Source organism: Electrona antarctica, assembly GCF_951216825.1.
Source record: "Electrona antarctica genome assembly, chromosome: 4".
Classification (NCBI taxonomy): Eukaryota; Metazoa; Chordata; class Actinopteri; order Myctophiformes; family Myctophidae; genus Electrona; species Electrona antarctica.
Genome location: NC_136809.1, coordinates 58,231,271 through 58,252,499, shown reverse-complemented (window position 1 = coordinate 58,252,499; position 21,229 = coordinate 58,231,271). Strand labels below are relative to the sequence as shown.

The window sequence follows — 21,229 nt, the reverse complement described above, 5'->3', positions numbered from 1 at the left end:
CAGGCAGGAACCTGACAGGGAGTCAGTACCATATATGGAGTAGGCGTACTTGGGGGTAAGTAGTTGATGGAGAGCTTGTTTTTCATGCTGTGCATCAAAATCCCCATTTACTTCTGTTATCCGTTCAAAGATGATTTTCATAATGTCTCTGCATGGTTACAGCTTCACATGCATCTATTTTGAACCTTAGATCAGTGGAAGGAGTGACCTGTGCTCTGATCTCATCATAGTCTCTCATGAGGTACATGTGGTATATCATTTTTAAGATTTTCTCGGGACGTTCTCATTAGCATTTTCCATTGTTCATACATGCCAAGCAATCTATTCTCCTTTTTGCTCAGCTCCTCCTTTTGATAGGCAAGCATTTTCTCTGTGGGGGCTTTAAGACGTTCTGAACGCCACAGCGTGTTGTAAACTCATCGTTGTCATTCAATTGTGTGTGTGTGTGTGTGTGTGTGTGTGTGTGTGTGTGTGTGTGTGTGTGTGTGTGTGTGTGTGTGTGTGTGTGAGATTGTCCGATCCATACAGTAGTGATCCAGATATCAAAATGAGTGCGCCACGATCAACTCGGGATGATTCAGACTTCAGATTGGATCTTTGCACACACTGCATGATTCTTTTTCGGACGGGTAGCGAATTGGGACATTATATGTATCCACAATAGAGCGTCACAGTCCCGCCCCCTTTCATGATGACGCCAGGCACAGGAAATGAATCACAAGGCATTTTTCCCATAGACATTTCAAAACGTATTTATTTAAAGACCTTTTAAGCGTTGTACGAAGCTCTTGTCGTGACAAATCATGACAACACACACAATATTTTGGACCAAACCAATAATTACAAAGAAGAAAAACAACAAAAAAAGTGTTTGTGTTTGTTTTGTTTTGTTTGTTGTCATGATTTGTCACGACAAGAGTTGGCTTTGTTGTTTCTGAAATGTCTATGAGGAAAATGAACAGGGATTTATTTTCCGGGTCTCTCGAGGGGGCGGGACTGCGACGCTCTATATCACTCCCTCCCTAGCCACCCACCGACCGTTCACTCCACTGCCTCCCCAGTGGCCAGTGGCATTCCGCCACTGGTCTCATCTCTGAGGCCCATTGCTGCTCCTCGTCTCTGAGGCCCACTGCTGCTCCTCGTCTCTGAGGCCCACTGCTGCTCGTCCCTGAGGCCCACTGCTGCTCCTCATCCCTGAGGCCCACTGCTGCTCCTCGTCTCTGAGGCCCACTGCTGCTCCTCGTCTCTGAGGCCCACTGCTGCTGCTCCTCGCCTCTGAGGCCCACTGCTGCTCCTCGCCTCTGAGGCCCACTGCTGCTGCTCCTCGCCTCTGAGGCCCACTGCTGATCCTCGTCTCTGAGGCCCACTGCTGCTGTTCCTCATCTCTGAGGCCCACTGCTACTGCTCCTCGCCTCTGAGGCCCACTGCTGCTGCTCCTCGCCTCTGAGGCCCACTGCTGCTCCTCGCCTCTGAGGCCCACTGCTGCTCCTCGTCTCTGAGGCCCACTGCTGCTGCTCCTCGTCTCTGAGGCCCACTGCTGCTGCTCCTCGTCTCTGAGGCCCACTGCTGCTGCTCCTCGCCTCTGAGGCCCACTGCTGCTCCTTGTCTCTGAGGCCCACTGCTGCTGCTCCTCGCCTCTGAGGCCCACTGCTGCTCCTAGTCTCTGAGGCCCACTGCTGCTGCTCCTCGTCTCTGAGGCCCACTGCTGCTGCTCCTCGCCTCTGAGGCCCACTGCTGCTCCTAGTCTCTGAGGCCCACTGCTGCTGATCCTCGTCTCTGAGGCCCACTGCTGCTGCTCCTCATCTTTGAGGCCCACTGCTGCTGCTCCTCGCCTCTGAGACCCACTGCTGATCCTCGTCTCTGAGGCCCACTGCTGCTCCTAGCCTTTGAGGCCCACTGCTGCTCCTCGTCAGAGTAGCAAGCAGAAGCAACATGCAACATGCATTACATGCATAACATGCACTACCTACATACACTACCACTGCAGTACCTCCACTGCGCGCACAGCCGCGCGCACACACACACACACACACACGCACACGCACACACACACACAGTCATATGTCATAGATGTTATAGTCGACTGTAGATGACTGACTCACAGGCCGATGACTAATTTAGTGGGTTTACAAATGCTATGAATGAATCTTGAACAGTCATGCACTTGCGATTGAGAAGCAGTTCTCAAATTGGTTGTGTTGTGCCATTATTTTTCTAATCTTGTAAAGTCTGTGTGCGTGCGTGCGTGCGTGCGTGCGTGCGTGCGTGCGTGCGTGCGTGCGTGCATGCGTATAATCAGATTATATCTGTGATATGTCTTATGTGTGATGCAACCCAATTTGAAAATGGGTTTAGATTTTAACTCTACACAGGCTTACAGTCCATGGAAGTCGTCTCCATTAATCTCCCAAAATTCAGAGTTAGTTAGTTTCAGGTCTGGTTTCTTTCAGTTTGTGGTTTATTGTTCGCTAAGTAAAACAAATCACTCGTGTGAAGTAAGGAGCACCTTTTAATGTTTGCATTAGAGCACTTTAAACAAACCTTACTACACACATTATACACATGACATTTAGTGCTCTAAACAAACATTAAAAGTCCATAGACTTTGCTGCCATATGGCGTCATTCTGAAAGGCAGATGTTGGAGGGGCTAGCGCCCTTAAAAACAACCCGTAGCGATAAGATACGATACGATAAGATCAGATCAACTTTATTGTCCTGAAGGAAGGTTGACACACAGTGTCTACTGTATCGAACATACAACATTCCAAAATCATGATACATATTCCATACAGGACAAAGAAATAGTGATACAAATAATACAAACATCATGTTGCGCATAAAACTTAAAAATGTTGTATTAATTAATGCATTTTTGAAGAGCCACTGCAGCCTCCCACATAGCTACATGTGGGAGGCAAAGGCACGTCTCCTTTCACACGGACAGTATCATAAACTGCCAGGTGAAACAAGCGCTCTCCGTTGTGCATCTGTCCGCCCACGTTTTGTTTTTCTTCCCCCTATTATTTTCTATTATTATTTTTGTAACGTGTATGTTTCTCTGTGACAACCTTGTGCGTTAGTTTCCGACGTGTTTTTGTTGGATCAATCACTGTGTTTTTTTCTGTAGCTCCAGTTAGCTCATAACATTAGCTGCTGTATAGAGTTATACTGCGGCGTTGCCATAGGGCGTTGCAGATAATGAGTCTGGGTTAACACTTCCGAAGTGTTGCGGCCTTTCAGGGCTTAGGAGGCACTCCCATTGGTTGAGGCGGCGTTTCAGAGTATGGGTTCAGACTTGGGGCAGCCAAAAAAATCAACCGCATATGAGTTATAGGGACCGTGGGGAAAAAAACTCAGTTAAAGATCAGTTAAAAATGGGAAAGCATCAGTGTAATTTCAATTACAATTGTACATTTTGCATCACATTTTAACCATATTGTATACTTATTTGGCTATTCAAAAGAGTAAGGACAAACCAGTAATTTGAGTTGACAATCATACAAAATATACTATCTTGAGATTAGCTAAATGTCCACCTTACAATATATACGCACGTACTCACATACCAAGTTAAACATTATTATTATTTTATCCCATACTTGTTGTAACCCATTTCTCACCCAGTGTAAATTGTTTCATGTAATCATGGGCGCTACACTTCCTTTGCCAACCTGGGGAGAGCCCCGGACTGACCTTCGTTCCTTTAATGCATGAGGAGTTTCCCCGGTTGGACAAAGCGTGGAAGAAACATGGTATTCCAACCAGTTCCTTAACCTCCATCAGGCCAGGGGCAGGCAGTAGGCCTGTAGTAGAGTATAGTATAGTACAGTATAGTACAGTAGACAGTAGTACAGTATAGTACCGTATAGACCAGGATTACTGCATGTTTTTTGTGACCTACCCTAGGGGACACTGGGAGAACATGCAAACTCCACACAGAAAGGCCCTTTCACCGACCCCACCCAGGGTATGGGCATTGATGACGCGGAGGAGAGAAAACACCCCCAGCACCCACAACGTCCCCAGTGGGAATCGAACCCAGGACCTTCTAGCTGTGAGGCGACAGTGCTACCAACTGCCCCCACACTGAGCAGTCATTCTTTGATTTGTTGACGGTGCCTGGCTTGTCACAGTTGGCCATTAAATTAACCACTTTTGACTCGTTGAGCGTGTCTGGGTTGTCTAATTAGATGAACCACTCTTTCTTTGACTCGTTGAGCGTGTCTGGGTTGTCGGTGCCAATGATGGCAGTGTCGGCAGACTCCCCTTGCGTATCTCCTCCTCCTCTGGCCTTGTTCTCGTTGGTGTGGTAGGTGCCTTTATGACGGAACATGTAGCGAATCAGGAACACCAGAGTGCACAGGATGGTGAAGATCACCACCGCGATGACGCCTGCAGACGAACGAGACATGGAAACCAAACATAAATACGCAAAGCGTGACAGGGGGGGACGGGAAAAGTATGGTCTTTTTTCCCCAATGGACTATATGCATGCACGCCATTTTGGAAAGAACATGGGCCACTTCCCTATTTCCTTCACAGGTGGTACCAATGACCATTCTGGTCAAACTGTGCTGCTATTGTGGATGTTGGCACACTGCAAACAGTCTGCTACACCAGCGGGTCTCAAAGTGTCCTTGAGTGACACCTGTACGGGTGTGTACCTCTGAAATTGTACAAATGGAACCAAATGGACCCGTAACGGTCCATTTGGTTCCATTCTCAGAGTTATGGGGGTCCTTGAAATGAAAAAAGTTTGAGAACCACAGCACACAATAATGGAACAGAGCCTTAATTAGTATCATCAGTAACACCTGTGAAGGAAGTAGGGAAGTGGCCCGGAAGTAGGAAAAAGTAATTATGTGTGCATAGAGCCCATTGAGAATGTTGTGTTTGATTGACCACCTGAATGTTAATGAGCTTGCCTGAGCTTGCCACAGTTCAGAAACAGCTCAGATGATGTGCATTCATATCTTTTATAGATTCAGGCAATTCCAATATTTTACATTACATACGATTTTAGATCGCTCAACAGAACATTACTACAACTAACTGCCAATAAATCAGAAGGGATTTTAGCTGTGCAGCTTGGAGATATTTCTACCTTCAGCAGAACTAGAACAAGCCATTCATTCCTTTATTTTCTCTGGTCAAGAATACAATTCCTCATACTTTCCTCATACAATATCTGGCGGACATTTCCAATGACAAATCGCCCTAAACCCACTTTGTTTTTCCTCTCAAAAAGGAAAGAAAGCCTTACTGTATAGTTTTGTAGACATTATTTGCACTTTATTATTTACTAACTTTTAAACCTGGTCAAAAGGTGATTGTGTTATTTTCTTCCGCTTTCCTTCATTGTTGTAACTATTTTCATAATTATGTATAAATGTGCTATACATGTAAAAAACATAATTATCATTACAGTATAAGCACACTGTACCTCCAATGACTGCAGAGTTCCTGTTGACGCCATCAGGAACAACTCTCTCCTCATAGGGGAACTCTGCATCTAGACACACAAAGACATCATTTAGATATACTGGAGTCTCACATAAATACCCCTGGAAAGGGGAGAGATTTTGTAGGGCCAGGCCAGCAAGCACACATGAGTCCGATTTTTTCCAATAGACCGACAAACGTGGCCGGTTAAGACTCACCCGTGGCTTCGTGCATGCGGTTAGGGGTAGAGGTAGGGTTAGTACTGTCGGATTATTGGGGACGTTGGGCTAATGCTACGCACCCCTAGCCAAACACGGTGATGTCAGAGTCCAGCACTGCAGACAGCGTCACTGTCTTGGCCAGGTAGCACTGCAGACAGCATCACTGTCTTGGCCAGGTAGCACTGCAGACAGCGTCACTGTCTTGGCCAGGTAGCACTGCAGACAGCATCACTGTCTTGGCCAGGTAGCACTGCAGACAGCATCACTGTCTTGGCCACGTAGAACTGCAGACAGTGTCACTGTCTTGGCCAGGTAGCACTGCAGACAGCATCACTGTCTTGGCCAGGTAGCACTGCAGACAGCATCACTGTCTTAGCCACATTGCTGTCTGTCTCTCCCGGAGAGTCTCTTTCTACACTGTCTCTTCGAAATCCCCGAAACTATCAAAACATGGAAGTAGTGAACTGGTCTCTGAACGCGATAGACACCATTTTCTTGACAGGAAAATTGGGTTCTGGAGAGCCCGCTCAATGCCCTGATGGGACTTTCCCCGCAGGTTATACCCAAGACTACTACAAGACTTGGCGTGTAATGTGCATGGCGATTCTCAGTGTGGAAGATATAGAAGATGTATATCTATTTGGATTTGGACAGGATTTCTGCTGACCGGGCTGAGCATTGGTCTTGTGTACCGAAGAATTGGAAAGGTGGCAGCGCTGAACGAAACCCCTAAGCTGCCCGCGATGGTGGTCGAGCGGGGCAGGGCAGTCGGAAGATGGACACAACCTTGAAATGTGTCAGCGCCCTGCAGAGAGCCATAATGGACAGAGAGGAGAAATAGCCATATTGCTATATTCCTCGCTCTAAAAACAAATCTGGATTTCCCCCCCATTGACAATCTCCACAAGTAGTTACAGCGCAAGAAAAGACTCCTCTGCCTCCCCCCCCACCACCCTGACACCTGCTGTTGTGTCTTCGGACTGTAATCACTGCGGACAGCATCACTGCCTTGGCCAAGCAGCACTGCGGACAGCATCACTGCCTTGGCTAGGCAGCACTGCGGACAGCATCACTGCCTTGACCAGGCAGCACTGCGGACAGCATCACTGTCTTGGCCAGGTAGCACTGCTGACAGCGTGCGTCACTGTCTTGGCCAGGTAGCACTACAGACAGCACCAGGTCGCTACATACTAATTCCTACACGGGTTGTGTTTATAACCACGCCCCCAGGCAAGTTAAGTTTACTGAGGTTAAGGTTAGGTTAGGTTTAGGTATAGTTTTACTGAGGTTAAGGTTAGGTTTAGGCTGTCAATCACAGCGACTGGCCAATCACAGCGCGTCGACTGCACAACCCGTGTTGGCTTTTGTATGTCGCCGCCAGGTCTATGGTAGCAGTACGTCCCCAGTTACTGTCCATTGTCACTCAGGTTGAAATGTCGCCACCTGTGAGCTGCCGGACGCCAACGAAACACAGCTGCACAGAATCGAGTGATCAAATTGTTTGGCTTGTGCCGTCCAGAAAAAATAAAATAAAGAATCCCCATTCATCTTTCCATGTGGTTCCACAGATCTAATGCCCATTCATTTTCCTCCATAGTGATTTCCAGAAATACTGATGTAAATTATTTTAATCCTAGAATCAAGTCATGCAGGCTCCTGGTGAATCATGACCATAAAACCAATTCTGTGAAAGAAGAAATAATTTTAAAACCTGTGTAAAACAAGGTAATAAATAAATACACAATGAGATGAATGCAATTCTGATCAATGGTCAGAGACTCTTCTGCAGCTAGAAAAAGTTCAAGTTTAAATCATTACTTTAAAAAAAGTCTGCCTCTCATTCGCCTCTCATCTTCTGGCATTAAATGTTTCATGAGGGCAGTGCATGTACAATTTACAATTTAGGCATTTAGCAGACGCTCTTAATCCAGAGCGACTTACATTAAGCAATAACAAAAGCATGGCATACATCACATATATAAAAAGTAGTTATCATGAATCATGCGTAAACTAAGAACGTAACAGTGGAGTATCTATGTAAACTATGCATACTATACTATATAATATATTATAGTACATGTGTACTATAAAGTGCTATGACTACATAAAGTGCAATTCTAGAGCTGTCTACGTAACAAGCTATAAGTCTGTTTAAAATACTGTCTAAGTCTACATAATGTGCTATCTAAGGGGCTAGGCTAGGGCAAGTGCTACGGGCCATGGTGGAGTCTGAAGAGGTGGGTTTTCAGACTATGGCGGAAGATTGGGAGTGAGGCTGCAGTTCTGACTGTGATGGGAAGTGCATTCCATAGTTTTGGAGCCAGAAGGGAGAAGAGTTTGGGACGTGTGGAGCGTTGTCCCGGCGTTTTTAGTGAAGGTACCTCCAGCTTCCCTGCGTTGGCTGATCTGAGTGAGCGGGAGGGTTTGTAGGGTACGATCATACTTGTGAGATATGGGGGGGCCATGCCTTTGGTTGCTTTGAATGCCAGCATCAGAGTTTTGTATTCTGTGCGGGCAGCGACCGGGAGCCAATGGAGGGAGCAGAGAAGGTGAGGTAAACAAAGAGGCAACATAAAACATATAAAATCCAAAGTTCTGTAGACGTGAGCAACAAGGGATATGTGGATGCAAGATATCAAAGCCACAGAGTTTATCCTCAACCACAACTCAACGAGGTCTAATGTCTGATTCATCAGTAAAATATAAATGCAGTTCCTGTATTTTGGCTTTGTAGAGCAGTACGGTCCGGTGCTCCTGTGTTTATTCCTACTAACAACATACATACATGTAGCGGCTGATTTGAGAGATTCGTCTCTGGAGTGACTTGAGAGAGGAACGAAATGAGCTCACTGTGTGAATCATGGGGTGCAGTACCTATGATTGATTGATTGATTGATTGATTGATTTACATTTAACAGCTCCTCTCTTGCAGAGAGGGAAAAAGAAACAAACACCAACACAAGGCAACCAGTCCAGTCATAGTTCCAAGAGGCATCGCATTACATTTAAATGCACATAACTGATAACGGTCCTGCTTCTTCAAGATACTGCAAGTCCTATGATTATGGGAACAAACAGATCTTGAAGCCCTAGCCTGCAGAGAATGTACCGTGTACCGTTGCCCTGATGGTAAAAGATGGTATTGGCTGTAACGGGTGTGTTCTATCCCCTTCCTGAGTACCCAATGGGTCTCATACATTGATGTCATACTCTCAAATTGTACCCTAGCTATTTTGCAGGATACATTGATGATTTGTATTAATTGTTTTTAGTGGTGGGCATAGATTCATTTTTTTAATCGCGATTAATCGCACTGCAATCCTGGAGTTAATCGCGATTAATCGCGATTACAATGGCTCATTTGAAGTCTGCCAAAGGCATTCAAAATGTGTGCGCTACCTAAATAATGACCAGAAGTAAGTCCTTTGAACGCGTTTCTCAGGCCAGGTGGCCCATTAGACCAGGTGCCCTAATTATGGATATTAACAATACAACTAGCCTAAAAACGTCACAATATTTCATATTGTGAGCTTGTGGAACTGTTCACATATGTTGCCAAGTCTAGTCATTATAAGCTACTTTGGACTTGTTTATCTGTAAAGTTTCTTTAAAATATTGGTGGTCCTTGAGATGAAAATGTTTGAGAACCACTGCTCTAAAACAACATTGGACATTTGTCAATACTATAGTTGCTAATTTTAAACTTAATTTCTGACTTTTTCGGATTTTCTGACTTGATCTTGACTTGACCATGTACAACCCAGATTCGGCACAAACAAGGGACTAAATTATTTTCGCTCCTATGCCACCAAAATGTGGAACGCCCTACCAGCTGTCATTAAGACATGCGAATCCTTGACTCCTTCAAAACCGCTCTCAAAGGGCACCTACGGACGGCTGCAATTCGAAACTGGACCCTGTAAAATCGGAATCCCTCAAACACGAACGCAAGGACAACACAAGAGACGGTCGCGGCCACACAGCCAACTCAAGGTATGGCCACTGAGCCGACTTGGGGACCCAACGCAAGGACAACACAAGAGACGGTCACGGCCACACAGCCAACTCAAGGTACGGCCACGGAGCCGACTTGGGGACCCAACGCAGCTCCTCCAAGGAAAACAAACAAATTAACGGAGCTGAACGTGAATCGTCCCCACCGCCCACCCCTTTTTTTCCCCTCACTGTATATGTTTATTTTCCCTTTTTACCTCCTTTATGATGAATTCCTGTTCTGTCTATAGAAGTGTCTATTTGTACGTCTCTAAATGTTTTGATGATTTGAACATGGTGGACCCTATTGGAAACAAGTGTAATGCTTAATTGGGTCGTCCACTCACAGTTAACAGCCTTTGTATTGAGTTTGTGCTTGAAATGTACTGTAATTCTGCAAACTGTTAATAAATTCTTCAATCAATCAATCAATCTGGCCTGTTAACATTTTCATAGACCTGTTTGCTTGTTTCTCTCTCAGTCATGAAATGTGGCAACCGTCAAAGCTAGTTTGTTTTGGTTGTGATGCATGGATGATGGCATCTTGATGCTACCGCATAGACCACACAGACTACCGCGGAGGCGCGGACCCCCACGCAGACTATCGCGGACCCCCACGCAGACTATCGCGGACCTCCGCGGGGGTCCGCGCCGACCTCCGCGGGGGTCCGCGCCTCCGCGGTAGTCTGTGTGGGGGTCCGCGGATAAGGGGGGTCCCCGCGGAGGAGTCTAGTCCATTTATTTTTAGAAAAGGGTACTTTGGTTCCATTTATCGCGCGATAAGAGTCTCGCGTTAACGCAGTACGTTAACGCCTATAACGGCCCAGCATAATTTTTTTTGTATCTGTGTTCTTGATCTGTGTTGCCCACATGGGGTGTAGTACCTGTATGGTGCCAGGGGTCCGTGGCAGCAGACAAAGGTGGGATGGTGAGAGGCGATGCCCCACAGTTTGACTCCACTAGTTTACCCTGGAAGGACGCTCTGGGCGTCGCTACGGGCTCTCTCAGGGCAGACTTGAGGGGCGCCACTCCGTTGAACTGAACTCGAGAAAGACAACCGATGAATCCTGGAGTGTTGAAACGCTCGATGAGCACTGGGTCCACGGGGCCCGTCTCTGAGAGAGAGAGAGAGAGAGAGAGAGAGAAACTAATATTTTCACAGAATGAAAGTTTTAGTCATTTATTTAGTCATCTTAAATGTTTTAGTGCTGGTCTAGTTTCAGTCGACTAAATATCATGCAATTTACACTTGGCTGCATGCTGAAAATAGCCGATCTATGTGAACTTGTGGATCGGCTATTTTCAGAGTGCAGACCAAAGTCTTGTCTTTTAGTTCTACTGGATCTTTTCCACTAGTCCCTCCCTAACATTTTATCATCATCATCATCATCATCATCATCTCAGCTCAGAGTACAGTTGAGAGGCAGGGCCTCATTTTCAATGTAGCCGAGATACAACACAATAACCAACATAAATGACATTCACAGCAACATCAAAGAGCGGTACATTGATCCGAAGACAGAAAACACTCGAATACGACAAGAACTAAAACAGATGAACCTAAAATTAAATAAAACTGTTACAATCCTGAAAAGGAATGTTTGAAACCATTGTCCTTTAAATTGACCCAAAGATGCAGCTCATTCCAAGCCGAGCAGGGCACTGACAGAGAATGCTGCCTCACCTATAGTTCTGTCTGAGCGAAAGAAACAGTGGGCATCAGGGTGTCATTGGAGTGGGTCTGGAAGGTACTAGGGTTCTGATCCAATTAAGAGCACATAGGGAGCATTACTGGGGCATTACTGAGAGGGCTTTAAAGACAAACAGATACCAGTGCTTATCAAGCCTCTCAGGCACAGAGGATAAGCCTGTGTTGCCATAAAATGTACAATGATGGTTAACATAACTGTCACCAGTGACCCATCTTTATGGCAGAATGCTACACAGTGTCGAGGCGCTTTAAAATGGATGGAGCAGAAATTCTATAAATAATGTCCCCATAATCTAAAACGGAGAGACATGAAGTACATGGCTTCATTGATTGTTTTTCTACTGGATGCAGGAGAGCATGATTTATTTCTATGGAGAAAAGCATTTTTCTTTTGTCCATGTTTGGAGACAAGGTTATCAATGTGGCATTTAAAAGAAAACATTTCTCATCGAGTCAGATGCCAAGGTAGTTGCAAAGACCCGCTCTATTGTAGAGCCACTTACAGAGGTTATGGATATAGGGTCGGTGGGTGTACCCCTATAGTGAACAACATGAGTTTATATGTCCGGGGACCCCCAGGGGTCCTTCAGGGAGTTCCAGGGGTCCCCACTCCCCAGCGAAATGATACATAGTTAGGAACCAAATGGACCCTTAGGGGTATGTAACTCAGAGAGTGTACAAATTGAACCGAAAGGATCCATTCGGTTCAATTTGTACACTCTCAGAGTAACATTGATTTTTACCATATAAATTGGGGTCCCAGAGATATTAAGGCCATTGCATGGGGTTCCGTAGCCTAATGCATGTCAAACTGGGGGGTCCCAGTGAAAATAGTTGAAGGTCACTGCTAGAACCATGAAGATCTTCTCTTATGGGGGTCCCTGGGCATATATTTTCAAATGGGGGTCCGCGGGCTGATACGTGTCCATATTGGGGTCCTTGACATGAAAAGGTTTAAGAACCACTGGTGTAAAGTCATCTATAATGCAATCTACAACAGAACTACTAACAGACACAATAGAACAGTAACAATGTTGATTATGTGGGTCACTGTGAGCGTTCAGGTGCAACATGTCTACAACTAATGCAGCGGTTACTCACCTGCCACTCGCCCCAGGAACAGAGTGTTGATCAGGTTGAACTGTGAGTCTGAGGAGTCTGGTAGAGAATACACCACTGGAGGATAATGATCCAACTGAGAGAGAGACATAGGGAGAGAGAGAGAGAGAGAGAGAGAGAGAGAGAGAAAGAGAGAGAGAGAGACAGAGAGAGAGAGAGACAGAGAGAGAGACAGAGATCTATGACACAATGGTGAGAACCACTGCAATGCTGCAATGTTTCTCCATTGCACACTAACAAACAATTAAAAGCACAGCTATCAAAGGCAATGCCCCCAAATCTGAATCAGCTACATGTCGCCCCCTTGTGGCTTGATACTATATTTCACATTTAATTAATTTACGACATTGTTGTGTACATTGACAATGTTCATCTCCGAACACAGAAAACAGAGAAAACTTTAATCGAACAGATTATTTTTGAGTGTCCCCCTCCCCGGTGCTAGGATACGGGCATGCCTCCACGGGAGAAAAGCTTATAAGCTGACCTCCCGAAAGGCTGCTGAGAGTATAATATAAGCCTTCTATTATATAGAGACTGACCGGCAGCCTTTTGGAGAAATATATGGGCCAAAATATACCGAACTTACTATAGCAGCTACTGATACATGCAGATGGTCACACCTGTACATACGCTGGTCTGTTTGTATTATCCTATTAGTATAATACTGACTTTTACTCTTGCCTTTCTTTCTGTATCATTATTGGGGGTGCACAGACCGTTTTGGGGCTAGTTCTCAGGGGAGCTGTGGCCTGGTGCACACGGCGGACGTATGTCTCTACTCTACCACACCGTTATACTTTAGCCAGCATGAGCCAGATACAATGACCTATACTCACCTAATGAGACATATACAATGACCTATACTCGCCTAATGAGACAGATACAATGACCTATACTCACCTAATGAGACAGATACAATGACCTATACTCGCCTAATGAGACAGATACAATGACCTATACTCGCCTAATGAGACAGATACAATGACCTATACTCACCTAATGAGACAGATACAATGACCTATACTCACCAGATGAGACAGATACAATGACCTATACTCACCTAATGAGACAGATACAATGACCTATACTCACCTAATGAGACAGATACAATGACCTATACTCACCTACTGAGACAGATACAATGAACTATACTCACTAATGCTGCAGAGGTTCCATGTTTAACGTACTTTCCTGTGTGTGCGTGCGTGCGTGCGTGCGTGCGTGCGTGCGTGCGTGCCTGTATAGTGATGCTCCTGTTGACTCTAGTCATGTTGAAGCTGTGCGTGCGTGCGTGCGTGCACGCACCTGTATGGTGATGCTCCTGTTGACTCTGGTCATGTTGAAGCTGTGTGTTTGCCCGTTGCCGTGGTTACGCTGGTCCACAGCGATAGAGAAGGGCTCCTTCAGGCCTCCAAGGTCGTAGGTTACCTGCAACGACCCTGAGGAAGGAAAGGTCAGAGGTCATAGTTCACCTGTAATGACCCTGAGGAAGGAAAGGTCAGATGTCATGGTTCACCTGTAATGACCCTGAGGAAGGAAGGTCAAACAGACGTCATAGTCTGGGGTCATCGCCATGCTGGCTTGTGGTGGAAATGTTTGTCAGAATTCAATGTTTTGCCATGGACATACAACATGAGTGGACAATAATATTACTAAAAACACAAAGAGCTAGCCCTTACGGGTTCCATTTGTTACACTCTAAGAGTCATGGGGTTCCCAATATAACATTTGGGAATCACTAGTACTAGTTGTGCTCCTATTATGCCATAGTAATGAGTGTCAGTAGGGATGCCTCGATCACGTTTTTTGCTCCCAATCCGATTCCGATCATTTGATTTTGAGCATCTGCCGATACCAATATTTTTTCCCAATCCGATTATATATATACTGTATATATATATTGTGGGAGGTCGCCTGGGATTTAAGAGTCAGATGCAGTATCAAGGGTTTGACACACGGTGGCGCCCCTCGTTTTATTTCACACAAAGGAAAATAAAAGTCACTTTACATCAGAGTTATTCATGCATTAACTTTCTTTCACGTAGTCTGGTGTCTTCAGGAAGGTTTCCCACTGTAGAGGGCGAGAGGAGGACGTTAGCATGAGTTCATAGGTCAGAGACAGTATCTAGTTGGGGCCTCAGGCTCCCGTCTGGGTTATCTACCAACTGTAGTACTGTCTAACTTTCTTCTTCTTTCTTTTGTGGTATATTTCGGTACATACCATCCAAATACTGTACAGAGACTTATCCAAAAACTGGAGAGCAGAAGAGAATTCTGAGACACGGCAGCAGACAGACAGAGTGAGATGTTCCGATCATGAGACACGGAGCTCATCAGGTGAGTTTCTTCATTCACAGTCTTTTTATCCTTAGCTTCTCAACCATCTGGGAGTGCCTCTTCTTAAACAAACGTGCAAGAATAAGAGAACGTTTTCCTTACGACCTTAAGGTACAGTGGACTGCCTGGAGATACGAGGTTCCCTTCTCCTCCTCGTCTCGAACCGAGCCAGGTGGGTTTCCAGGTAAGTGCGGCGTTTCCACTCGTCACTGGTTATGGGGGGCACACGTTCCGACGTGTGCTTTCAGCCCCAGTCCTACAAGCCATCCAGAGCCAATATGAAAGACACGCTGCCCGTCAGCGCCTTGGGTGAACCAGCCAGTGTCCCAGCTAAGTTCAAGTGTCCTTTATATAGGGCGCGGCTGACAGGTCGCGGCTGTCGCTGATTACTAATGCGGGCGGCGGCCGCATTAGGCGCAGCTGGCGCAGGACCGTATAGGGGTAGTAGAGGGACTCTATGACGCGTCCGTGGGCGGAGCGCGTCGGAGAGGCCGGTGTTTGGCTGGTTGCCATGGGAACGCACCCATTAGGTTGGTGGTACCATGGCGAGACTCCACAATATATATATATATATATATACACACACACACACACACACACACATCAGTCTCAGTCTAATCATGATATGGATATGATGTTGTTACTATGGCCCAAATTTCCGATCACGTGCTCAGATCGGGACAACCCAATTAAGTGTCATAATATTCTGAAGAAAACCTGGTGACTGACATTCAGTATTTTGGGTCTTATGATCAAAATAAGAACGTTATATTGGTGTGTAAAAAAAAAAAAGTAAAATTTGCCACGGACAAGACCATGCTTTGCCATAGACACTTAAGGGCAGTATTATGCGTGTCTTAAGTACCAGGTCTTATGACTTAACTTAAGACCTGGAGGCGTGGTCAATGCTGTTTGGCCACTCAGAATAGCCAAATGGCATTGATCACGCCTCCAGGTCTTAAGTTAAGTAATAAGACCTGGTACTTAAGACACGCATAATGCTGCCCTATTGTCCCTGCATAAGACATATTGATGACCCCTGAGCTGAGCTTTAAGATCTGCAAACGATGCATCTCATGTCTTATGTATACTTTGTAGCCTACTTGTGGCAGAAGAGGATATATGAGAATATTAGTAGGCCTATGTAAAATCATTGATTTTGAAAAGAAAGAGAAACATCAGCTATAGTTGAAAAACTTGCGCGGCTAACAGCCCGAGCCGTGATTTGAATCCAATATTTAGGAAAAGTCAGGGAAGGGGAACCTTCTGAGAGCTTCACGGGCAAAGATAATCAACTTCAAAATCTCAAAATGGATCAGAAAGACCTCACAGACACTATAGTGTTAACCGCTCGAGCACTATTTCAATAATAGCAAAACATATCCGATCTACAAGCTCAATCCAACTGCTGCTTTGCAGCATTTTGTGAGATTGGTTTGCTCTTCATCAACAAGCATAAAAGATGACATGCAGAATTGTGAGCGTAAACGTTACATAATGCATACTGTACTGTAGCAAACGGCTTGTTTGTGCTGGAAAACGAAGCCTATTGGGAAACATGAATAGTGTTGATAAAAGATGAAAGACAATTTTCACTAAAAAAGCAAGAACCCCAAAGGAGATAAAGACTCTGCATTGTTCCTGTAATTACTAGAACATAATATATCTGTTATGCAGTGTGTGCGTGTGTGCGTAAGTGCGCGAGTACACGCGTGTGCTTGCATGTGTGTCTGCACTTAACTCTTTGAGAGTTTCAAGGATTTCTATATAGTTTGTAGACTTCTCTATGGCAGAATGGCGTTTTTGAATGATTTATTGAAAATTCTCTGTTGTGAATGTGTGACAACGAAAGACCTTCAGAGAAAGCTTGACTTGTCTGCTTCCAGGAAAAAAATGAACTGAGTTGATAAAATGTTTAGTTCTTGTGTTGGAAGCCATTTAAAAGAGCCTGCATTTACACTGTTTCTGTTTCTAGGACAACCAAAAAAAGTTATGCCCGGTTGAAGTTTTATTTTCTAAATAACTTTTTTTCTGCTGGGCATACATAGCCATGCAATATCTCATTTTAAAGGGTGAGTTGTCTAGTTCAATTAAAATAAAATAAAAAGTTTCTCACATGTACCACTGTAGATATTTTGCCATCTATAAATAGCATGGTCAGTCATGATCAATCTGACCTATCCAGCTAAAAGTCCCCATAGCTCTGAAATTGGAACATCATATAAACTCAATTCTTTTTTGGGGTAAAATTAGACATTCTAACGCACATTTTGATATATACCATGTTTACATAGTCTTACCAGTACCTTGTCTATTCATGCATGTATCTCAAAAACCTGTTATGAAGAAACACAGTTTTGATAAAAAACACATCCAAGGACATTGTTTTGATATGACTTGGTGCCCATGATATGTATCAAAATATAGACTTGAATGTATACTGTATTATAAAAAAGAAATTGAGTTATTACCATCTACCGTTACAGAGTAAATCACAGTTGAAACTTGCTTAGTCATATACAATAAACCTCACAATAGTGAACAAAATAGTCATGACAGGTCTAACTCATTGTAAAAGCGTCTTTTATTTTTTACGACTACTAACATAATAAAATGATAAATATTACAGAAAATAAATAGGCCTACATACAAAACAGTTACTCCTCCCCTAGCTCTGATCCATAGCTCTAAATGCGCATTTAGAGCTATGGATCAGAGCTACTCCTCCCAAATGTCCCCAAACCCAGTCCTTGACGGTGTGTGTGTGTGAGTTAACCTGACTCCGCCATATGGGGCAGCAGAGTGTACACTGTGTTCCCCCCTCCTGCTCCCATCTGGGAACTCTCAGGCAGACTTGATGCCCGGCCACAAAACGGCCTGGCCAATCAGCAGCAGCTTCTAGCAACTTCTAGCAGCAGCTTCTAGCTTCTACTAGCTGCTGCTGATTGGCCAGGCCGTTTTGTGAGCAACTTCGCTTCTAGCTGCTGCTGATTGGCCAGGCCGTTTTGTGGCCGGGCATCAAGTCTGCCTGAGAGTTCCCAGATGGGAGCAGGAGGGGGGAACCCAGTGTACTCTCTGCTGCCCCATCTGGCGGAGTCAGGTTATGTGTGAGTAGGCTAAATAAAAAAAACACCCAAAAACTGCCCCCCCTGAAATGAATGAATGAATGAATCCGGTTCAGTGTCGGAGAACGCCATCGCAGTCTTGACTCTTCATCCTCCTCCTCCTCCTCCTCATCTGATGCCAGTTCTAAATATATAAAAAGAAATAAACATTTTAGCTGTAGTCAGTGCACGCTACTATTACATGGCGTTTTACCCGGCTGCTGGCGATCAATGATTTTATTGTGCAGTGTCTTTGTGGGCCGAGTCGTGGCATGACAAATACAAATAGATGCTTGTATAAGTAGTATCACGATAAAATAATATGGCAACGTTAGAATGAAACACCAATGAGTGATCGCTGGTAATGTAGCTAGCTGCCCAGGGTATATCCAGCACCATTGCGTCGCAATCATCCAGCAACATTGGTACTGGCTATTGCCCGGGCTTGTGGCCCGGCCAATAGCCAGTACCATTTGTGCAGTGTTTGTTAGCAACTACTACTAGCCAACAGCCAGTGGAATGTGGTGACGTGATGGTGCTGGATATACGCTGGGCAGCTACATTACACGCGATCACTCATTGGTGGTGTCATTCTAACGTCGCCATATTATTTTATCGTGATACTAATTATACAAACATCTATTTGTATGCCACGATGCCACGATTCGGCCCACAAAGACACAGTACAATACATTCATTTGATCAGATGTTTTTGTTAGCTACGTCGATCACCTATAGTACCGACCCTTGTTATATATTCTCCGACTATGCATGTCACGATGACTAAACCAGTTAGATCTATCCATATATGGTTCTACCACATCTATCTGATATCAGCACTAGGTCGGCTCGGGCCAAATATAGGGATCGTCTTACTAGACATGTCATATTAGGGCATTTTCGAATACAATAAAATTACCTTTTAGCGAAGGCATCAGCCTTGGTGGTAACTCCGGTGGGGAGAAGAAAAAACATTGCACACGTGTAATCCGCGAGGGTGGATGTTGCAGCCCGGCCAACGGTCTGGGACTGGAGAATGCCACTGGACACGGATGGATCATTTTTCAGATTGTTTTTTTTGCGGCGACTGCAAACCTGGCTGAAAAACTCTTCCTCCAGTGCCCACCTCGGAGGAGTCAACCAACCCCCCTGTTCACTGGGGGCTGGGCGTCAGTTTCCAATAGGAAAGCATACACGTGTGTCACGTGACACGGGAATTCTGGGAAATGTAGTTGATATTTATGCTCAATACTATATACAGAGGTGCGGACCGAATTAATATATTGGTATTAATAAAAAAAGAGAACTACGGAAAATCACGTACAGGGCAGAAAAGACTAATGCAAAACTCCACGTGTTTTCCAGTAGTAATCTGTCTAAGGGTTAAAGGGATATTTCAAGTTCAAACACGTTTGGGGTCATTTTATCTAGTCTACTCGGGCTTATGTGAACACTATAATGCTATATTTTTGGGTGGAAAATAAAGGAAATATAATTGTTTTTTAAAACGCAGCCTCCTCACGCATTGGAAGGACAATATCAGTCAACAGAGCCACGGACGGGTGTTTTTGATGAATCTAGCATGGTTCAAATGGGGTTTGAAGTTACAATGGGTTAACGCTGGTCATGATTCACACTGGCCTTGATTATTCCGCACCCGAGTACACTTCATTCAACTGTATTCAATGTTTTCACATTACACCGAGTGCTGTGCTATGATTGACAGTTAAGTGTTTTTTTGTATTATTATGTATTTGATATGGACACATCACAAACACATTGCTCATTTTTACAATTAGTACATGCATTGCTTACACTAGTGTGTTAGTACAATTTCTCACCACCTGTCCACAAGGAGACTTTTCTAAAAATACACTTTAGTTTAAAATGGAATATATAATATTATACAGAAAATACCCAAAAGTAAACATAATCACTCAGGTATAGCCAGTCAGAAACTATACATGTAGCACAGTTGATGTGATTTCAGCCATAGTTTGAGTCATCTGTAGAACACATTACCATCCGTCGCTAGTTTTTGACCCGCAGGCAAGGAGTTCCAAAGGTTTGCCCCCTTTACTGAGAAGGCAGACTGTCCCAATGAGTTGTTAAAAGCTATAAGGTGACACACAGGCCTCCTCAGGTCTAAATGGGTTAACTTACCATTCTCTGTCAGAACCACAGCCAGGTAGTCTGGGGTCTTGGAGCTGACGTACATCAGAACAGCGGGCGTACTGGACGCACTGAAGCTAAACGCCACTTCCTCCTTGGTCAGGTTCACTTCCTGTGGGCTGAGGAGGGGCGGGACCGCCGGCATCCTCGAGTCCGAATTGGCCGCCGCTGTAGCTTCAGACAGGAAGTCGTACTTGACCAGCGTTCCTGCTTCGAAGAACCCGCCGATCTCTGAATGAGGGAAAAATGCATGCACGCACGCACAGGAAACCATGTTTTAGAACTTTTGCGAGTGTTTTTGAAAGTGTGCGTGAGAGAGCTCGCTCTTTGCTTACGAGTGCATCATACAGTGTACATGCATACTGTTGTATACTATGCATGTTGTACAGCATGTAGTACCGCTGCTTTATCTTTTGCTTCGCTGGTCACTTATAGTCCTATCTCACAGCATTTCCCCGCCCCCTTTTGGAGCTAGTGGTGTTATTCTTTTTGCGGTCCATAGGCTTCCATGTTAAAAGAGGTATTTTCACAAGCCACAAACTACCGTTTTGTAAAGGTAAGGTTTATTCTACTTATATGAGTTGTTATACCATTGTGTTTTCTTCATATTATTATCGGTCTTTGACATTTTAACATTAGGAAATGTACTTAGATTCTCCAGAGAAAAGAAGTGTAAATGCCTAATGTTAAATGACACCACTATCTACCGGAAGTGGGCGTGGGAAGGGGGCTGTGAGATAGGCCTATTGCTTTTACATGTTCTTCTTGTTCAGCACTTTGGTTTGTCTCTGATCAATGTAAATGTGCTATATAAATAAACTTTGATTTAATTTAATTTAATTTAATTTAATTTAATTTAATTTAATTTAATTTAATTTAATTTAATTTAATTTAATTTAATTTAATTTAATTTAATTTAATTTAATTTAATTTAATTTAATTTAATTTAATTTAATTTAATTTAATTTGTACTGATTGAAAGCATTCAGAGCTTCAAGTCACACATCAACACACATCAACATCAACGAGACCTGCAGGATAATGACTGGGTGCATCAAAACAACCCCCATACCCTGCCTCTACGCCCTCTCTGGAATCGACCCCCCTGACATCCGCAGAGCAGTC

The 21,229-nt window shown here is 44.5% G+C and overlaps 1 protein-coding gene across 1 annotated transcript in view; it reads right to left on the bottom strand.

Annotated features, from left to right (window-relative positions):
* Positions 1–4,188: 4,188 nt before the first annotated feature.
* LOC306921383 (contactin-associated protein-like 2) overlaps positions 4,189–21,229 on the bottom strand; it is a gene marked incomplete at both ends in the record, with an annotated part of 178,455 nt that continues 161,414 nt past the window's right edge. Inside the window, 6 exons of the mRNA XM_079498492.1 lie at positions 4,189–4,394; positions 5,446–5,514; positions 10,543–10,773; positions 12,471–12,564; positions 13,797–13,930; positions 20,096–20,335. Of these exons, the coding sequence (XP_079354618.1) occupies positions 4,189–4,394; positions 5,446–5,514; positions 10,543–10,773; positions 12,471–12,564; positions 13,797–13,930; positions 20,096–20,335 (974 nt within the window). The remainder of the gene's footprint in view (positions 4,395–5,445; positions 5,515–10,542; positions 10,774–12,470; positions 12,565–13,796; positions 13,931–20,095; positions 20,336–21,229) is intronic.